Consider the following 19,374-nt stretch of genomic DNA (forward strand, 5'->3'; position numbering starts at 1 on the left):
TGTGCCAAAACTGCGATGAATCCTCTCGTCTCATATAAACACGCCTCCTGAGGAGCAAGAAGCACATATGCTACAGCACACGTTCAGACTCTCAGAGCTGTTTAATATTTCAGTTTGTTTCCTGTATTGTACTGTTGTGTAAGACCACGAGAACAAGAATGGAAGAACACAAAATGACCGGAACAAGCCATTCGGTCCATTTACTCACACCATTTACCTGCAAACCAGAGAGTATTCATCACTGCATTAAGCCCCGCTTGAACAAGCCGAACATCTCTGCCTCTACTGCATGACCTGGCACAAGATGTTCCACACATTGGCAGTCACATTGGCCGTTCTGTGTACACTACCAAAACGAAAATAGTTCCTGATATTTGCGTGGAGTTTGATACTTCTCACTTCTGTCTCCTTATTCAACCTCTGCTGCCCAAACATCTCTTGTATAATTAAGTGTGTGCGTTCACACTGCAACCTCGTCGGAAACGTTGCTATTTTGGATCGGTTCGCTCTCAGCAACACAAAATGGAGGTTTAAATAAACGGACGAGTGTAATTAGGGGTGGGAAAGCCGACTGTGTTGAAACGGTGCACCCCTGCTATTCCCAGGCACGCCATTGGTGGATCTGTCGCCGGGGGAAGAAGTCACGAGTTGGTTTGCTGGCACGGGGGCCCGAACATTTAACGGCTGTCCTTGTTTTTTATTTTTATTTTTTTAAATGCAGGAATGAGCAGCTTCCTGGTTTTCGCCCGGAGAACGGACATCCGCATGGTGTCCCTGGACATACCCTACTTCGCGGACGTGGTGCTGGCCGTAAACGGGTCCATGAAGAACACCATCGCCATCGGGGTGGACCCCAAGGAAGGTGGGCGACGGGTTGAATCGACCGCGAAACGGAATTCACCGTGACTTTATTGTCCTTCCAGATGTGGAGATTTGTCTTAATTAGCCTTCATTTCCCAGCATACATTGAGCTTTAAAGAAACGGAGTAATCCAGCTCATGTAGTTTAATGCAAAAGTACTGGTACGGTGATGCAATGTTTGTTGCTGGGCATGTCAGTCACCCGTCCTGAATCCAACTGAACGTGCGCTTCAATTGCTGAAGACAAACCTGAAGGCAGAACTCTCCAGAAACAAACAGGAACTGGAGGTGGCAGAGCATCAGCAGGGTAGACAGCCCGAGTCTGGTGATGTCTGTGGGTCGCATTTCAAACCCAATGCGCTGGAGTACAGAGCCAACACAACACAAATAGTGTCACTGTCCCAATACTTTTGCATTTAACCAAATACTGTTTGTGCATCTGGGATGACGTAGTTCTGTGTGCAGAGTTGCGGGTTTCAGACCTCACCAAGGTTTTTTTCTCCCCAAGCTAAGCAAACGATAAATGAATCTCATTGGCTTATCAGGTTGTCAATCACACAAATGCGCATTTGCTTTTTTTTGCTTGCGGTCGCTTCATTAATCCCTAGGGGGTGCTGGTGAGCTCTGAGAAACGTAGGTTTTGTATTGCTGATGTATTGCGCACACGCGCAGACCTACGCATCACACGCTCTCCCTGCCCACGCTGCTCTCCGTAGCTGGACGGGCGGCGTACCTGGAGGTGTTTTCGAGGTCGCTTGATTCACCCCCCCGTTCGATTCTCCCGCAGGTAAAGTGTACTGGTCCGACAGCACTCTGAACAAAGTGAGCAGGGCCAATCTGGACGGCGCGGAGTACGAGGACATCATCTCCACGGGTGAGCGGAGACCTTTAGCTTTAGCGCTCGCGGTATCGATCTGCGACCCGTTTAAGGTGTTTCCTAATGAGCCTCTTCAACATGGGGCGGCAGTGTAGCGTAATGGGTAAGGAACTGGGCTTATAACCGAAAGGTCGTAGGTTCGATTCCCGGGTAGGACACTGCCGTTGTACCCTTGAGCAAGGTACTTAACCTGCATTGCTTCAGTATACATCCAGCTGTATAAGTGGATGCAATGTAATGCTATGTAAAAAAAAAAGTTGTGTAAGTCGCTCTAGATAAGAGCGTCTGCTAGATGCCTGTAATGTAATGTAATGAACACTTGTTCTAATTCCAAGAATAACTTTTGGAGGGGAATATTTTAGCAGGTTCCTTTTTTGAAAATTGTTGTTGAGCCTTCTGGTCGACCCCCCCCCCCCCACACCCCCCCCCCCCCACCCCAGGGCTGATGACCACAGACGGCCTGGCGGTGGACGCCGTGGGACGGAAGATTTACTGGACCGACACAGGCACCAACCGCATCGAGGTGGCCAACCTGGACGGGTCCATGAGGAAGGTTCTGATCTGGCAGAGCCTGGACAGCCCGAGGGCCATCGCGCTCTATCACGAGATGGGGCAAGTGCATTCAGCGGGCCCCTGCTGTGTTGGCTGTGTGAATCAGGGTCTGCTGCCCTGGTTCTGGAGAGCCACAGCTTCTCACAGTTAAAAGCAGCTGTTTACGTATTTAACTTGCTATTGAATGTATTTAACTCACCTTTAACTCGAATCTGACTGGAATTTAACTCACATTTAACTCAAATTTGACTGATATTTAACTCTCATTTAACTCACATTTAAGTCATTATCTGAACTTTAACTGAAATTTTAATCACATTTTAATCCAATTGAACTAAAATGTAACTCACATTTTAATGAAATTTTACTCACATTTAGCTTAAATTTAACTCAAACTGAACTCACATTTTAATGAAATTACACTTACATTTAACTCCCATTCCCTCAAATGAAATTTTACTCACATTTAGCTTAAATTTAACTCAAACTGAACTCACATTTTAATGTAATTATACTTACATTTAACTCCCATTTAACTCAAATTTAACTCAAATGTAACTCACATTTACATTTAACTCGACTTAGCGGGGATGGCGAGCTCTCATGGAAAGCCTATGGGTTGTTGGCAAGCAATCGCAGAGCAGGATGTTGTGTAGTTTCCGTCTCTCACCCCCGACCCCTGCTGTGTCTCCAGGTACATGTACTGGACCGACTGGGGCGAGCACGCCAAGCTGGAGCGGTCCGGCATGGACGGGTCGGAGCGCGTCGTCCTCATCAGCAGCAACCTGGGCTGGCCCAACGGGCTGGCCATCGACAAGGCGGGGTCTCAGCTGCTCTGGGCCGACGCCCACACCGAGGTCAGTGACCCGGCCCGTTTGATTTGGAATGCTTTTTTTTTTTTTTTTGCTTACCCTTCAATGTGTAAATATCGAAAATATGCGATTAGAATGTTAGCAACTGAACATTCTAATGCTGATGTAACTATAATTACCCGTAACTGTGGAGGCAGTGGAGTTACAGGAGTTTCTAGACTTGGAAATGTGAAATTTCCAAACATTTCCAAAAAATCCCAGTATTTGAAGTGTCAAAAATAATTTGTCGTGTTATTGCTGTATTTCTCCTGGTGGAAATCTATGCTCACACACTGTTATCTTCAACCTGCAATGGGAAAATGAGCCATTTTATCAAGTTTAATCCTGGATTCCGTCAACGTTTCTCCTTAACTTTTACTGATGGAAAAATGGGGTGTTCATTTTGCTTTGCAGACCAGTTAGTTGAGGTCACATTGAGGTAATTTGGCTGCAGTAGGCCTGCTACATCAGCAAAGAAACAAGACCAGGTCAAAACCTAGTATATGGCTGGACCTAACACACATCATCCGGCCGACCAATGGTGTAACTTCATCACTCAGTGACTCAGTCACAGACATTCGTGTTTGTAGGTCTGGCCCCGCTGTCACAGTCCAGCCAAAAAATGTAGCATTTGAACGCGCGTGTGCATCAGCGCTGGCTGAATCCAGGCCCGTCGGGCGCAGCATCTTCGTCGCGGTAGCCAGCACGCGCGCCACGTTGTCTCTCTGACGCCGGTTCTGCGACAGAGCGCCAGACTGAAGGCGCTAAGCGGTCCGACTTTCCCCCCCGCAGCGCATCGAGGCGGCGGACCTGAGCGGCGCTAACCGGCGGACGCTGGTGTCGCCGGTGCAGCACCCGTACGGCCTGACGCTGCTGGGGCCCCACATCTACTGGACCGACTGGCAGAGCCGCAGCATCCAGCGGGCCGACAAGACCACCGGCGCCAACGCCATCACCGTCCGGGGCAACCTGCCGGGCCTGATGGACATACAGGCCGTGGACAGGGAGAGGCCCCTGGGTGAGTACCGGGACAGGACGGGGGGGTGGGGGGGGTCCCTCCTGGGACAGGGGAGAGGGGTCCCTCCTGGGACAGGGAAGAGAGGTTCCTCATGACTTCTGGATATTACTGTAGTGCAGGGCTGCCCAATCCTGTTCCTGGAGATCTACCTTCCTGTAGGTTTTCACTCCAACTCTAATTTGGCACACCTGAGTCCACTAATTAGCAGCTGAATGAGATCTCTCGCTGTTGAATGAGGCGGTGCCATTTTGGGGTTGGAATGAAAACCTACAGGACAGTATATCTCTAGGAACAGGATTGGGCAGCCTTGCTGTGATTCACATATAGCCTGCAGCTCCTCTGGTGGCTGCGCTCCGCAACTACACACGCTCGCTGATACTAGGCTTGGGATCGCAACTCTGGCCCTCGAATCCGAATCCAAATCCAGCCCTGGTTTTCTTTTCTCCCGGGTAGTTAGTGCTACTGATTGGCCAGACTTGTCTTCACACCTGACTCCCAGTCAAAGGGAGGGTGGAAAACCAGCAGTTCTCGGCTCTCGAGGACCGTGAGTAGCTGATCCCTGATGCTAGGCTGTAGGCACGCCTGCACAATGTTTGCGGTGCCCCCTTATTTTAGATTCACCTCAGCTCTTGGGCCCTCTGGCTCGTTTAAGGCTTGTTTTTGACCCAGGGAATTTTGATTGGGTGGGGGGTTGGAGGAATGCAATAGTTCTCCAGGGACAGCTGTTTTATATTATGGTACCTTTCACTAGCAACAAAGCGGCCGCCCCATCTAGTGGCCGCGTGTGGTATGACACGCGCATGGGAAAAGCACTGGATAGTACACAGAACTTATCCATTTTTAGCTCGCTCGAACAGACCCTCCCTTTCACAACACGGGCCCAGCTGAATTGAGGGAAATGACTTGATTGGACGGAATTCTGGCTGAGCGAGCTCATGTGACGCATGGCTGGAGCGCGCTCCGTAGATCATTTCCTGATTGGACAGGTTCCCACGTCTCCCAGACTCCTTACCACGTCTGTCCTCGTTTCGCGAGCCCCTCAGCAAAAAGCTCTGCAAATTCTTCTCCCTCTCGGTGAGACCTTTGACCTGGAAGAACAGGGGCCGCCATCTTTTCCCCGCCTTCCGTTCCCCTCGCCCCTCGCCCCCTTTCGGTTCATCCCGCTAACTCAGGGGTGGTGTGTGTGCAGGTTTTTTGTTCCCGCCGGTTACCCTGGCTAAATGAGCTAATTTGGGGCGACATAGCTCAGGAGGTAAGACTGATTGTCTGGCAGTCGGAGGGTTGCCGGTTCAAACCCCGCCCTGGGCACGTCGAAGTGTCCTTGAGCAAGACACCTAACCCCTAACTCCTAACTGCTCTGGCAAATGAGAGGCATCAATTGTAAAGCGCTTTGGATAAAAGCACTATATAAATGCAGTCCATTTACCATTTAATTTGGCTATAAGCACTAACACACTGCATCTCTCAAAGACTAGATCACAGTCGAATGTTTAATATGAGGACACAAGACAAGTCTTAAGCTGCATCATTGTGTAAAAACCATAGTGTATTTCAGATGCCTAAATATAGGGCTAAGTCCTCATTACTTGACATTGCATACATTACAGGCATTTAGCAGACGCTCTTATCCAGAGCGACTTACATTTTATCCATTTATACAGCTGGATATATACTGGAGCAAGGCAGGTTAAGTACCTTGCTCAAGGGTACGACGGCAGTGTCCTACCGGGGAATCGAACCTGTGACCTTTAGGTTATAAGACCAACTCCTTAGCCATTATACTACACTGCCGCCACCTCTGGGTTAACCGTTTGCATCAGGGTCCTGTTTCACAGAGCAGGATTACTGAGTTAGGTGGGTAACTGGGCTGAGTAAAACCCGGAACCCAAATCTGGACCGTGAGGCCCTTTAATCCCCTGTGTGGGCCCCTGCATTCTTTTTGCTGGCCCCTGTCCTGGCACCACTGCCCCAGTGTCCATTTCTCATTACTGAGCTATGGGGAAAACTGTCTTAACAGTTTTAACCAACAGCTTGCCAAGGTGCACCATTATGACTCAGGTGTTTGTCATGGAGGCTGTCGTGGCGCTATAAAAGTATATAGGTCATCATGAGCTGTTGACTTGAACATTAATATTGTAGCGGGGCCCAGCTACACTACTGGACCCAGGCAGTTCAGTTTTAAGAACGGCAAGTCTGATAACGCGCAAAATATTGTGGGGAAAACTCATGGTGTCATTTACAGACCCAAGTACGTAGGGTGTCTGTTACTTGACTTGCATCCACACAGTGTACATATCCTGATGGAGAAAAAAACCCAAATTTACGAATGACGGGCAATTGCATTGCCCTTTATTTCCTATTTTATTGATAGGGAAACACAATCTGAGGAAGACCAATTTGGTATAAAAACTTTATAACCGATAAAGTGATTAATTTTAAGGCCTAACCCTAACCCTAACCCCCCCCCCCCCCCCACCTCGTCCTTTCAGGCTTCAACAGGTGCGGGCGGCGGAACGGCGGCTGCAGCCACCTGTGCCTGCCCAACCCCAACGGGACGTCGTGCGCCTGCCCCACGGGCGTCCTGCTGCGGGGCGACGGGCGCGCCTGCGAGGACGGCCCCGAGACCTACCTGCTCTTCTCCAACCGCGTCAGCATCCGCCGCATCTCCATGGACACGGCCGACCGCACCGACGTGCACGTGCCCGTGCCCGAGCTGCACAACGTCATCTCGCTCGACTACGACAGCGTGGAGGGCAAGGTCTACTACACCGACGTGTCCATCGATGTCATCCGGTGAGCCCCGCCAACTCCCCCACCCCCTCCACCGCCGCCTTCTCGAAATGCCCCGACGCGGCAGGGCGCTAGCCGTTAGCTCGGTCGGTTCTGGTATTATCTTGCTGTGGCTGACGGAACATCAAGGACCACGGTGGAAATAGGTCCAGGACTTTTCCGTGTTATCCTTGACAATTTCTTCACATGCAAGTCTTTCGATACGTGTGTTTTAATTTTGTCAAGTTAACCAAACTAAACTAAAGCTCAGTCCCCTTAAGGCAGGGGTGGCCAGTATAAAAGGCCAGCCCTGGAGGGCCGGTCTGCCTGCTGCTTTTGCTCCAACCGTTTACCTGAGTTTCAGCTTTCTGACGGCTCAATAAACTACCCTCGTTCACTCCTGTACTTGAGCACAGGTTAGATCTTTAGGGTACGCTTGCAGTCTGCAGCTGTGGCTAGTGCTTATACGACCGTCAGGTCAAGACACTGTTGAGGTAATTAAATAATTAAGAGCAGAAGTTGGCACGAAATCCCGAAACGGATCGGCCCTTGTTGTGCACACCCGCCTTAAGGCCCTGCACTGATAATTTAGTCTTTCTTTGCAGCTTAGGAGCATGTGTGAAAAAGAATTCTAGCATAGAACGCTGAATAAAGAGCAAGGCAACATTCTGCTTCCACTGAACACCAGAGGTGGACATTCCAGGGGTCAGAAAGTAAAAGTCCTGCCATGCATTTCATCCACCCCTGAACTCTGCCAGCTGATTTAGGTCTACCTCCTGGCTGAAGAATGGTGCTCATTAGCAAATCCAGGTGACTGGAACAAAATCCTGGGATAAACTTTTACTTTCTGAGCCTGGATTATCCACCTCTGCTGAACACTTTGTCATTTGGGGGGAATGTTACGGAGCATTCATCTCAAAATGCATATTAAGGCTGCTACTCTTCACATTGTACACTGATCTTCTGTGTCTATGCACGTTAGCATAAATGTTAGCACATTAACACAACGTATGCACTTATAATCTTTGTGTAGTCTTCTGTCTAATCTGTGCAGATCCCTGGGTTATTTCGCTAGTTTGTTTGAGTGTTATTACCTGTGAAGCACCTCATAGACCTGGCTTGTAACTGACACACACACACACACTCACTCACTCACTCGCTCACACACTTTTTAGCAGGCTGCAGTTTCTCCACAAGGGGGAGCTATCAGCACTCAGTAGCAGAAACTGGTGTGTCAGCTTGTTAACCTCCACATAGCCCACTCGTTATTGTTTCAGTACTTCCGCTAGGCTGTGGATACGACCACAGGCAAAGTAATGAAGGTGCTACATAAGAGTGGTGCTTCCCATCGATGTCTCCTTGTTCTTCTCATTGAGGACATATTTTACCTCAATTACTGGTTTTTCTGCTTGCTGTTCAGTAACGTCTAATGGGTCACTTCGTCTGGTTGTCATAAATGTTCGTTTGAGCCTTTCGTTGTAGTTTTAAGGAATGCCGAAACATCAGCGCTGAGTTTTTGTGGTAACCTTGCGACCTCGTGTGACCGTCAGGCGGGCCAACCTGGACGGCAGCGGCATGGAGACGGTTGTCGGGGAGGGCCTGACCACCACGGACGGGCTGGCGGTGGACTGGGTGGCCCGGAACATGTACTGGACAGACACGGGCCGCAACACCATCGAGGTGGCCCGCCTGGACGGCTCCGCTCGCAAGGTCCTGATCAACGACAGCCTGGACGAGCCGCGGGCCATCGCCGTCTTCCCCAGCAAAGGGTGAGCGAGGCATCCGCCTCCAGTCCCAGAGGGCTGCAGTGCCTGCTGGTATTTGTAGTTTCCTTTAAATCGGCAGCCATTTAAGGCCTTGAGAACAAGGTGTGAATTCTTTAGCCGATCGATAACTTACATTAACCACTCGTGCTGAAACAAACCGAAAACCAGCAGACACTGCGGCTCACCAAGGCCCACATAACGGTTAGGGATGCTGGAGGTTGCTGGTTCAGATCCCAGGTGGGGCACAGTTGTTGTGCCCTTGGATGAGGCACTGAAATTGAATCATTAAATATCCATAAATATCCGGCTGTATGAATATATAATTGTATGTAATTAAAAAAAGTAATCTGTGTAAGTTGCTCCAGATGAGAGCATCTACTAAGATGTAAATGTTACGTAATACCCATTCTCTTTATTCCAATAATTAATCCAATATTTGGATTATTCAGTGAGAATTAGGAGAAGTTTAACAGCCATTTTGTATCGATTGTGCCCAACGAATTTTCACATTTTCCACTGTTGCCTCTATGGCTTGCTCTATGGGGGTTTAGGCCAGGGTATACTATCAAGCGTATTGTGACAAAATCTTAAATTGTCCTATGTAAATCATTTGATTGATTGATTGATCGACATTGATGGACACATTGTAACCGATTTTGTGTCAGTTTGCTTTAATTAATGCGGATCAATTCCCCAGGTACCTGTTTTGGACGGACTGGGGTAACATCGCCAAGATAGAGAGGGCGCACCTGGACGGGTCCGACCGCAGGGTCCTGATAAACACAGACCTGGGCTGGCCTAACGGGCTCACCCTGGACTATGACACGCGCAGGTGAGAACGGAAAAGAGATGCTAAGCTAACGATGTGGTAGGGCTTAGGAGCTACAGATGCTAACTATGAGCAATAGGCTGGGTAGGATGCTACTAATGAGCAAGGCTTGAGCTACGATGCTAAGCTAATGATGCATGGGCTTGGGAGCTACGGATGCTAAGCTAATGAGCATAGGGGCTTGGAGCTACAGATGCTAAGCTAATGATGCAATAGGGCTTGGGAGCTACGGATGCTAAGCTAATGATGCAATAGGGCTTGGGAGCTACGGATGCTAAGCTAATGATGCAATAGGGCTTGGGAGCTACGGATGCTAAGCTAATGATGCAATAGGGCTTGGGAGCTACGGATGCTAAGCTAATGATGCAATAGGGCTGGAGCTATGGATGCTAAGCTAATGACATGGTTGGGCTTAGGAGCTATGGATGCTAAGCTAACAAGTATAGGGTTAGGAGCTCAGGATGCTAACTATGACTGGTGGGCTTAGGAGCTGCAGATGATAACGATGCGGTAGGGCATAGGAGCTACAGATGCTAACGATGCGGTAGGGCATAGGAGCTACAGATGCTAACGATGCGATAGGGCTTAGGAGCTGCAGATGATAACGATGCGGTAGGGCATAGGAGCTACAGATGCTAACGATGCGATAGGGCTTAGGAGCTGCAGATGATAACGATGCGGTAGGGCATAGGAGCTACAGATGCTAACGATGCGATAGGGCTTAGGAGCTGCAGATGCTAACGATGCGGTAGGGCTTAGGAGCTGCAGATGCTAACGATGCGGTAGGGCTTAGGAGCTGCAGATGCTAACGATGCGGTAGGGCTTAGGAGCTGCAGATGCTAACGATGCGGTAGGGCTTAGGAGCTGCAGATGCTAACGATGCGGTAGGGCTTAGGAGCTGCAGATGCTAATGATGCGGTAGGGCTTAGGAGCTACAGTCAGCTGTGTTTATAAACCCTGCTTTGCTGGGTTAATAATATTCTCATTTGAATCATTTGTATTATGGGTATTTTTGCTCCATAGAATATTCTGGGTGGACGCCCATCTGGACCGGATCGAGAGCTCGGACTTGAACGGAAAACTCCGTCAAATCCTGGTCAGCCCGGTCTCCCACCCGTTCGCCCTCACCCAGGTAACCGTCAATCAAAATCGGCCGACCAATCACACGACCCGTCCACTCCCGCCCTGCCCTCCCTCCCTCACTCGTTTCTTTCCTTCCGATTCATACCATCAACATAACATCTCCCCTTCTGCTTCCCTCCATCTCTGACCCTCATTTTTCTTTTCTTCTTCTGTCTCCTCTTCCCCCTCCCTTCTTTCTCTCTCTCTCTCTCTCTCTCTTTTTTTCCCCCCATCCCCAGTCGAAGCCGGTGTCCTCCGAACTAACCCCTCTCTTCCACCTCTCGCAGCAAGACCGCTGGATATACTGGACGGACTGGCAAACCAAGTCCATCCAGCGCGTAGATAAGCACACGGGCCGCAGCAAGGAGACGGTGCTGGCCAATGTAGAGGGCCTAATGGACATCATTGTGGTGTCGCCGCAGCGACAGAGCGGTAAGAGCGGGATTCGTCCATCCCATAATGACCCCCAGGTGTCAGGAGTATGCTCACGCGGTCATCTCTTTGCGTTTGTAGGATTTTTGCAAACGGGGAGGGACAGTTCATGAACCCCTGTGAATGAATGAATGAATGAATAATGCTTATTGTGTGGGCTTTTAAGGTGTGTGATCACAAATGTGTCATTCAAATGTTCTTAACTGAGCATTCTAATGCCGGTGGTAACGGTCACTACCGGGAATTGAAAGCAATAGAGTTCTAGAGCACTGACTTGGAATTTTGAAGACGCATTCCAAAAAAACCTACTCTTAACAAAGGGTTGAGAGCATCTCGGTTCTAAACATGGCGCCCCCCCCGACCGCTGCAGGCACCAACCACTGCGGCGTGAACAACGGGGGCTGCACCCACCTCTGCCTCGCCAAGACCAACGGCTTCGCCTGCGCCTGCCCAGACGCGCCGGACGGCAGGCCCTGCTCCACCGGTGAGTGCGTCGTCTGCGACGGCCCCTCCAGCCCGTGGAGCGCTGCGTCTTTGGAACGCAGGACATCTCGAAATCTACAGTTTTTTTTTCCCGCTTGCATTCAGATAAATATAACAGTTTTTGCCTGCCATGATATGCCAACACAAATGAATGTCGTTCAGAATTTTATTTTGACGTGTAACCGAAGCAGGATAAAATAGCGGGACGGAATAAGCTTCGAATAATGTTCTGGAGCGATTTTGGTTTGAATTTACTTTCAGTTGAGCGAGCAAGCTAGCTAGAGCGTGCAACATCTCGTTTTCGACTTCATTCAAATTTAAGCGCTTTCTCTTTGAGTTTGAATCTCGCAATGCTACCAAATGCTAAATATTGTGATCGATAAACGACACAAATATCAGACACCGAAAGACGATGGGCTCAAACAGACAGGAGTAATTATTTTGTTTTGGTTCAAGTCGGGGTCCTCAGCCATGGTAATCTTAAACAAGACCAGGTCAAAACCTAGTATATGGCTGGACCGGCCGACCAATGGCGTGACGTCATAACTCGGCCGACCAATGGTGTAACTTCATCACTCAGTCACAGACATTCGCGTTTGTAGGGCTGGCCCCGCTGTTGCGGTCCAGCCAAAAATTACCTTGGAGTATCTTCGGTGTATTTTCTTCCCTGCTATTTTGGCTCTTTTTCCTGCATAAAAAAGACTGAATTCTACGACCTCTTCATATAGCACAGTACTGTGCTGTAACAGTTCAGTTCAGAACATCTATCTGTGTTTTAAAAAAAAATAATTTATCAGAAAATATTTTCTTTTTCTGACCTTAAATGTCTGTGGGGTTACTAGCATTCTACCAAACTGTATTTGTTTCATAATCTCCCCGACCGGAATTGAATCTGATGGTTTAATTTGGCACCCTATCTCCATAAAGACTACTTTGCCGTGACCTCTTACTGCAAGTAAGAGGCTCATAGCAATGGAATTTGATTTTGTGGACCCATTAGCATCGCTGATTGCTTCTGGTTGGTCAGTTATCGTAAATCAGACTCGCATTTTCATCCTTAAGTGCGTTGTTTGGGTCACAGATTTCTTGCCTGCTACACTGTCTGTAGCACAGTAAGATGTCAGAACTTGGGTGACTTGCTGCTTAATGACGTTCTCTCCTAGCAACGTGACAAAAAATAATAAAGTTGGCAAATTAAATACTGGTCTCATTTTGGTTACTCAAAACATCACCTGAAGGTCATTATGTTCAGGATCATCTTTTAAAAAAATAATATTTCATATGCCTCAAATGTTAGAGCCAAATGTGGGGAAAGGACTACAGTACTTGTACAGTACTCTCATTCTTAATTTGTATGCTGTAATTATTATAACGTTCTTCAATGCACTAAATCATTTTTAGACCTCTTTGAATATATGATATTTTATTTATATAATAATAATTTATGTACCATAAATAATAATAATAATAATAATTTTAAACATTATTTCCATTTGCTGAAATAGCATCACGAGTACATTCTTATTGGTTGAATAATAGGAAGTTTCAGGTTGTAATCCAAGTTTACTGTGTAGTAGCATCTGCTATGCTTGTCGGGCCTCATTGTGGCTCATCCAATAACCCTTTGTGATGTAAGATCACAAATGTGTGCTTAGAATGTTCTTCACTGATCATTCTGATGCTGATACAACTATCATTATGAATAACTGAAAGCGAAGGAGCTCTGGAACACTCACTTGTAATTTAGAAAAAAACATTCCAAAAAACCTTCTCTTCAAAGGGTTAATCACCATTAAAGATTGTTTGATTGAGTCCAAAGAAACTTTGGTCTGATTTGATTGGATAGCATTTGCCCGAAAACCGCCTTAGTGGTCAATTCTGGTTTAGTGCTGTTTTCATATTTTCCACGACGGCTTTCCTTCTACATTCTTCGTTTATCACATTTCGAGATTGATTCCGGTTTCCTCTCGAGACGGCAAAAGGAAATGCCCAGGAAATTCAGATTTTTCCACACTGTTAATGTCTCTGAGGGCAGTGGTATTTGGCTTTATCGCTGCACATTCTCTCCCGGTATCAGCTGTCTGTGGTGACAGACACACTTTGTGTGTGTGTGTGTGTGTGTGTGTGCGTGTGTGTGTGAGTGCATATGACACTCTCGTCTCTGCCTGCGGTTGAGGCGCTTAGGGTCTGGTTATAATCGGCAGAAGTCATGAAAAATCACATCTCTGGTGGACATATGTGCAGTTTTTAATGTAAAGAAAGTTACAGCTGAACTGTCCACTCTGTTCCAGTTTCAGGATATGTACCGGCGTCACCAGGAAGGACGACGAGCACCCCATCGCCCAACCAAATCCAAAAGCCAGTCACTGACAAGCCTCGCTCTGGCCCCCCAGTGGTCAAGTAAGCAAATTGCAGGCCGTTCCTGTTTCTCTTTATGGGGACATTCTGTAATTTAAACAACCTTCAGGAATGTGTGTACACACAAACACACACACACACACACACACACACTTTATATATAGATTAACTTCTGTCATTATCTGTTTTTTATGAGTGTCCTGTTTGCAATGTTTCCCCTGCTTGTGTTTATTTGTTTAGCTGCACAGACAGGAACTTGAGTGCGGAAGGTTGCATGCAGAACAGTGTCATAACAGCCTCGCACGGTAAGGGGATCTTCTGCTTTTATCCATTTCCTCTCCACATAAATTAATTCAGTTCAGTTCAATTCAGTTTGTATCGAGCTTTTTACAGAGAACTGTCACAAAGACGCTTTACAGAGTAGCAAGGCAAGAGACAGAGCAAAAAGAGCAAACAGAGCAAACACCAGGCCTGAACCCCCAAATAGAAAGTACATAAGGTTAAAAAAAAACTCCCAGTGGGGATAAAACCCTCAAACAGTGGCAGTGAAAAAACTCCCCAATGGGAAGAAATCTCGAGAGGAACCCGGCTATAGAGGGGGAGCCCATCCTCCACTGGCCAGCCTGGTGAAAAGTAGCAGTAGAATGGAATGTAGCAGAAATGCTACAAGAGAACTATCACAGCAAATTAGATCTATCACAGCAAATTACTGCCTTTTTTCTTCCCACTGGTTGTTTTTTTTACCTTATGTACCTGCTATTTGGGGGTTCATGCCTGGTGCTTGCTCTGTTTGGTCTTTTTGCTCTTTTTATCTCTTGCCTTGCTACTCTGTAGAGAGTCTTTGTGATAGTTCTCTGTGAAAAGCGCTATACAAACAAAATTGATTTGAAGTCTTGTTTTACGAAAAATTAGGGCCTCACTTTTTTACATAAACTGCAAAAGAACCCCCCCCCCCCAAAAAAAAAACAAAACACTGTTTACCTTCTGGTTTTTGTCACGTACTCGTATTGTACAGCTTTGCAAATGACTATCTTCCAGATAATGAGAGGGTGCTTACCTTAGTGGCAAACGCGAGCCTGCAGCGTTTAACGACGTTTCGGAAGTGACCCGAAACGCGCCGTTTTTTTGCGGAGCTTGCGCCGCGTGGCGATGCGTGAGGCTGACGCTCTTTTCTCTCCCGAAAAAGGGGAAGGCCTTCACATCAGCTACGTCATCGGAGGAGCGCTGACCGTGCTGGCCATCCTCATCCTCATCGCTGCGTTCATCATATACAGGTGTGTCCTTACACACCTTTACGGGCTCGTCTGTTACACACCTGCGCCTGTGTTCCTCTTAGATATTATTCCACGCTGTGTGTGTGTAATATTCTACCGGGTCATGCTAGTTTCATGTCAAGCCCAACTGTTTTTGATTCATATTCTACCCAACAATATGTTTCATACACTACCCAGCAGTATGTGTTTGATATACTACCCAGCAGTATCATTTTCAGGTACTACCCAACAGTATTTGTTTGATATACTACCCAGCAATATTATTTTCAGGTACTGCCCAACAGTATTTGTTTGATATTCACTCAACGGAATTTGTTTCCTATACTGCCCAACAGTTGTTGCTTCATATTCAACCCAACACTATGTCTTTCATATACTACCCAACAGTATGTGTTCCATATTCTACAGTGTTTAGTACACAAAATAATGGTGTTTGATATTTTCTACCCAACAGTGTTCAGTACCCAAACCATTGGTGTTTGTCATATTATACCCAACAGTGTTTAGTACCCAAAACATTGGTGTTTGTCTTATTCTACCCAACAGTGTTTAGTACCCAAACCAATGGTGCTTGTCATATTCTACCCAACAGTGTTTAGTACCCAAACCGATGGTGTTTGTCATATTCGACCCAACAGTATTTCCTTCATATTCCACCGGACCGTGAGACTCCTGCTCAACCAGTCTGCTCTTTTTTTTTTTCCCCTCAGACACAAAAAGTCAAAATTTGCAGACCCAGGAGTGAGCAACCTGACCTACAGCAACCCCTCATACCGCACGTCTACTCAAGAGGTCAAAATAGAGACCGTGCAGAAGCCGCCTATTTATAACCAGCTACGGTACAAGAAAGAGGTACGTTTTTATTTCTCTTTGTCAACGTCGGTTATATTTTATATTCAGTGAACAACAGTCAATCAGGAGTCCTGTGATGAAGACAGGCTCACTTATGACTGGCCATGTGCAATGTGAATTTATCAGATAGACTTTTTAAATAACAATGAATGTCCTTAATGGCAAATTCTACTTTGAACCGGGATTACCGTAACCGTTATTCTGACAATTTTCCCCGGTTCTTTAGCAACACATGAAGTAGGATGGTGGGAGCGTCTTGTCTTGTCTTGTCGGTCTGAACTCTACCTGCTTTTCCCTCCTTCTGTCCTTCTCTCCAGTCCTCCCATCCTTACAATTCCCTTTCACCTTTCACCTTCTGACCCGATTTCCACAGAGCAGACGAAAGGTAGTCGAACTGCATGAGGGAGTCGAACCCAAAACCAAATGTCTCCTTTTGTTACTGGTTTTAATCGAAGGCGCAGTGCTCTCTCCGCATGCTACACTGGCCTTGGCGTGTCCTCGAGGACTGCAGTGAATTTTTATATTGAAAAAAATAAGATATGTTTATTTTATTTACAAAACTAACCTGTTAAAATAACCAACAATGACCTTTATTCCAGTTATTTCTTATGAAGTGCATTGTGTAGTTGTATAACATGAATTCTGCTCAGAAGCTCAAGTCGTTGAACAGGAACATTTGTCTTCACGTATTTTTTGCGCCTGTGCACTTTTTCTCGAACGAAAAAAAAAAAATTTGCTTCAGCTGGCTATTTCGTTAGCCTTTGGCCTTTAGCCTTACGTTTGTGTGGACGGTTCGGTTTCGAAGTGTCAAAGTCGAATTTCTCGAAAGTGTCTGAAAGCGTGGCCTTTCGCAGATCCGTTCTGAGGGAGCGGAGGAATCGAGTCTCCTCGCAAAACAAATTTATTAACGCATCGTCATCCGTTAAGAAGCTGCGAGCGGATTCGGCGAGACGGCTAACAGCAAGCTTCTCGCTCCCTCCCTCGGCACGCTGAGCAGCATTAACTGGGAGAGGAGAGACCGCTGCCTCGCTAACGCTACGATCGAGGAACGCCTGCCCTCACGCGCAGTTCTTAAAGGGGAACTTCACTGTAAAATCCACCGCTGTCGACGGCAAACCGATCTGCCAATTACAACACGCTAAGCTTCCAGTTATTGTCCACCTTTCCTGGAAAAATGTACCAAAACGATACTGTTACCGGAGCAACCACGCTTGATTTTAACGAGGTAGTGACGCGCAGCACGTCTGGTAAAGATATCTGGACCAACCGCAGCTTCGGAAAATGTTGCTTTTTTTAAGCTTTCCAAAATTGGAGGGTTCAGTAAAATACAATGATGTGGAATTAGGGTGTAGTTTCCCTTTAAAGTGACGCGTTTGAGCGCTGGCCGCTGTGTGGAAGCGGCGCTAATCTTGTTAGCGCTCTTGACGAACGTCTCCCGTCTGGCGCCCGCAGGCCGGCAGTGACAGCAGCTACACGAAGGAGAAGATTAAGATCGTGGAGGGGATCTGCCTGCTGTCGGGCGAGGAGGGCTACTGGGACGACCTGAAGCAGCTGAGGCCGTCGCGGGGCGGCCTGCACGCCTGCATGCGGACGGACACGGTGTCGCTGCAGGCCAGCAGCGGCTCGCTGGACGACGGCGAGACGGAGCGGCTGCTCAGGGAGGAGCAGTCCGAGTGCTCCAGCGTCAACACCGCCCCGGCGGCCACGCCCGAACGCCGCGCCGACGCCCTGCCCGACACCGGCTGGGCCCAGCCCCGCAAGCCCTCCACCGAGAGCCAGGTCTGAGAGACCTCCCCCCTCCCACGCGCCAGCTCCGCCCACCCCCCCACCCCGACCCCAACGCCAGCCCCGCCCCAATGCCAGCCCCGCCTCCCCAACGCCAGCTCCGCCCCCCCAATGCCAGCTCTGCCAGCCCAATGACAGCTCCGCCCCAAAGCCAGCTCTGCCAGCCACGCCAGCTCCGCCCCCCAATGCCAGCTCCGCCCCCCCAATGCCTGCTCCACCACCCCAATGACAGCCCTGCCACCCCAATGACAGCTCCGCCCCCACAAATGACAGGTCTGCCCATCCCCAATGCCAGCTCCGCCCCCTCACTCTGCCTCTGTCCTCCTCCCTGCCTCCATCTCCTCTCTCTCCACCACAGACTGACTCATCGCTGCCCCCCTCAGGCCAAAAGACTGAAAGACATTAATGGACAATGCTAGAGGAAGAAGCGGGGGAAAAAAACCCGCTAAGGCGAACACTTCAAGGAAGAACAAAAAAAAATGTAAAGGACATATCGGAAGTTTTAAATATATACCTTATCTGACTGCCTTTTTGTCTAATATCACAATGTTTTTTTAATGTTCTGGGACTGAATAACAAAATGGTCTCTAATGCCACTCGTGTTACCATGGACAATATTTATTTACATTTTGAATTTTTGAGTGGTTTGTTGATATAAGGAAAGCGGTGATAAAATAACGGAACATAAATCAATTTAGTCATTCTGAAAATAAATGGAAAAAAAAAACGTTCAAAAAAAGACTTATCTGTATTTATGTCTGTGCCAAAGGGTGAGGCTCGAACAGAGCCTGCTCCCGTATCACTTCCTCTGGGAGAACCGGTGGAGTTCCACAGCATGGCTATTCTACTGAGAGATCGTAACCGTGTTTTGATTTCCTTATTTTTTTTCTCTCCGTCTAAAACACGGACTATAAAGAACTTTAAACAGCAGTCCCCGTTTACCGCTTGTGTTCGCTAAACAGAGGTAAAGCAAAAAAAAAAAAAAAAAAACTCATAAAAAAAGATAAAATGCAATATTTCTGTTTTTATAGGGACAACAGGCTTGATGAAGTAAAAAATGCCAAACGGTTCTTGGGTTTTTATTTATGTTTGTCAAAGGTTTTTATGTTTGGCATTTCTGACATCGTTTGCAAACTGAATCTGGACACCGCTGCATCAGTAAAGCACTGTGCACTTAAAGGATGTCTTTCTAGTTTAGGAACAATTTTAAAAGCGTAGCCTCTTCTGGTACCGTGTGGAATTACCACAAAAAAAGTTTCGAATGCATAGAATTAAGTTGTTCTTCTGAAGAAACCAGGTTTATGTAACGAATGGAGTGAAGAATGCCACAGACATGGTTATTTTGTAAGATGTACAGATATCTACAAAATATACCACTAACCATTGTTTTTAACGATGTTAATTACTAAGAAAAAAAAACTTTTTGACTTCGACTTGCTGTTGATTTATATTGTTTTTTTTGTTTTTGTTTTATTTTGTCAAATGCTTAGAGCATGAATGATGATGAGTTCTCAGTACCAGTCATTTTGAAGTAACTTCAACACAT

At 47.3% G+C, this 19,374-nt stretch overlaps 1 protein-coding gene across 3 annotated transcripts in view; it reads left to right on the forward strand.

Moving 5' to 3' along the window:
- Nucleotides 1-17,894, forward strand: part of LOC135242546 (low-density lipoprotein receptor-related protein 4-like) — a 118,516-nt gene extending 100,622 nt beyond the window's left edge. The window contains exons 23-38 of one of the 3 annotated variants that reach the window (XM_064313665.1): nucleotides 722-862; nucleotides 1,648-1,734; nucleotides 2,178-2,349; nucleotides 2,984-3,146; nucleotides 3,933-4,158; nucleotides 6,648-6,951; nucleotides 8,478-8,696; nucleotides 9,391-9,525; nucleotides 10,546-10,654; nucleotides 10,884-11,076; nucleotides 11,447-11,560; nucleotides 13,851-13,959; nucleotides 14,158-14,222; nucleotides 15,104-15,191; nucleotides 15,902-16,043; nucleotides 17,496-17,894. In XM_064313665.1, the coding sequence (XP_064169735.1) occupies nucleotides 722-862; nucleotides 1,648-1,734; nucleotides 2,178-2,349; nucleotides 2,984-3,146; nucleotides 3,933-4,158; nucleotides 6,648-6,951; nucleotides 8,478-8,696; nucleotides 9,391-9,525; nucleotides 10,546-10,654; nucleotides 10,884-11,076; nucleotides 11,447-11,560; nucleotides 13,851-13,959; nucleotides 14,158-14,222; nucleotides 15,104-15,191; nucleotides 15,902-16,043; nucleotides 17,496-17,828 (2,600 nt within the window). In that variant the 3' untranslated portion in view covers nucleotides 17,829-17,894. The other 2 variants (XM_064313666.1, XM_064313667.1) reach the window with 2 other exon arrangements.
- Nucleotides 17,895-19,374: the final 1,480 nt, after the last annotated feature.

This window comes from Anguilla rostrata, chromosome 16, assembly GCF_018555375.3.
Source record: "Anguilla rostrata isolate EN2019 chromosome 16, ASM1855537v3, whole genome shotgun sequence".
NCBI lineage: Eukaryota > Metazoa > Chordata > Actinopteri > Anguilliformes > Anguillidae > Anguilla > Anguilla rostrata.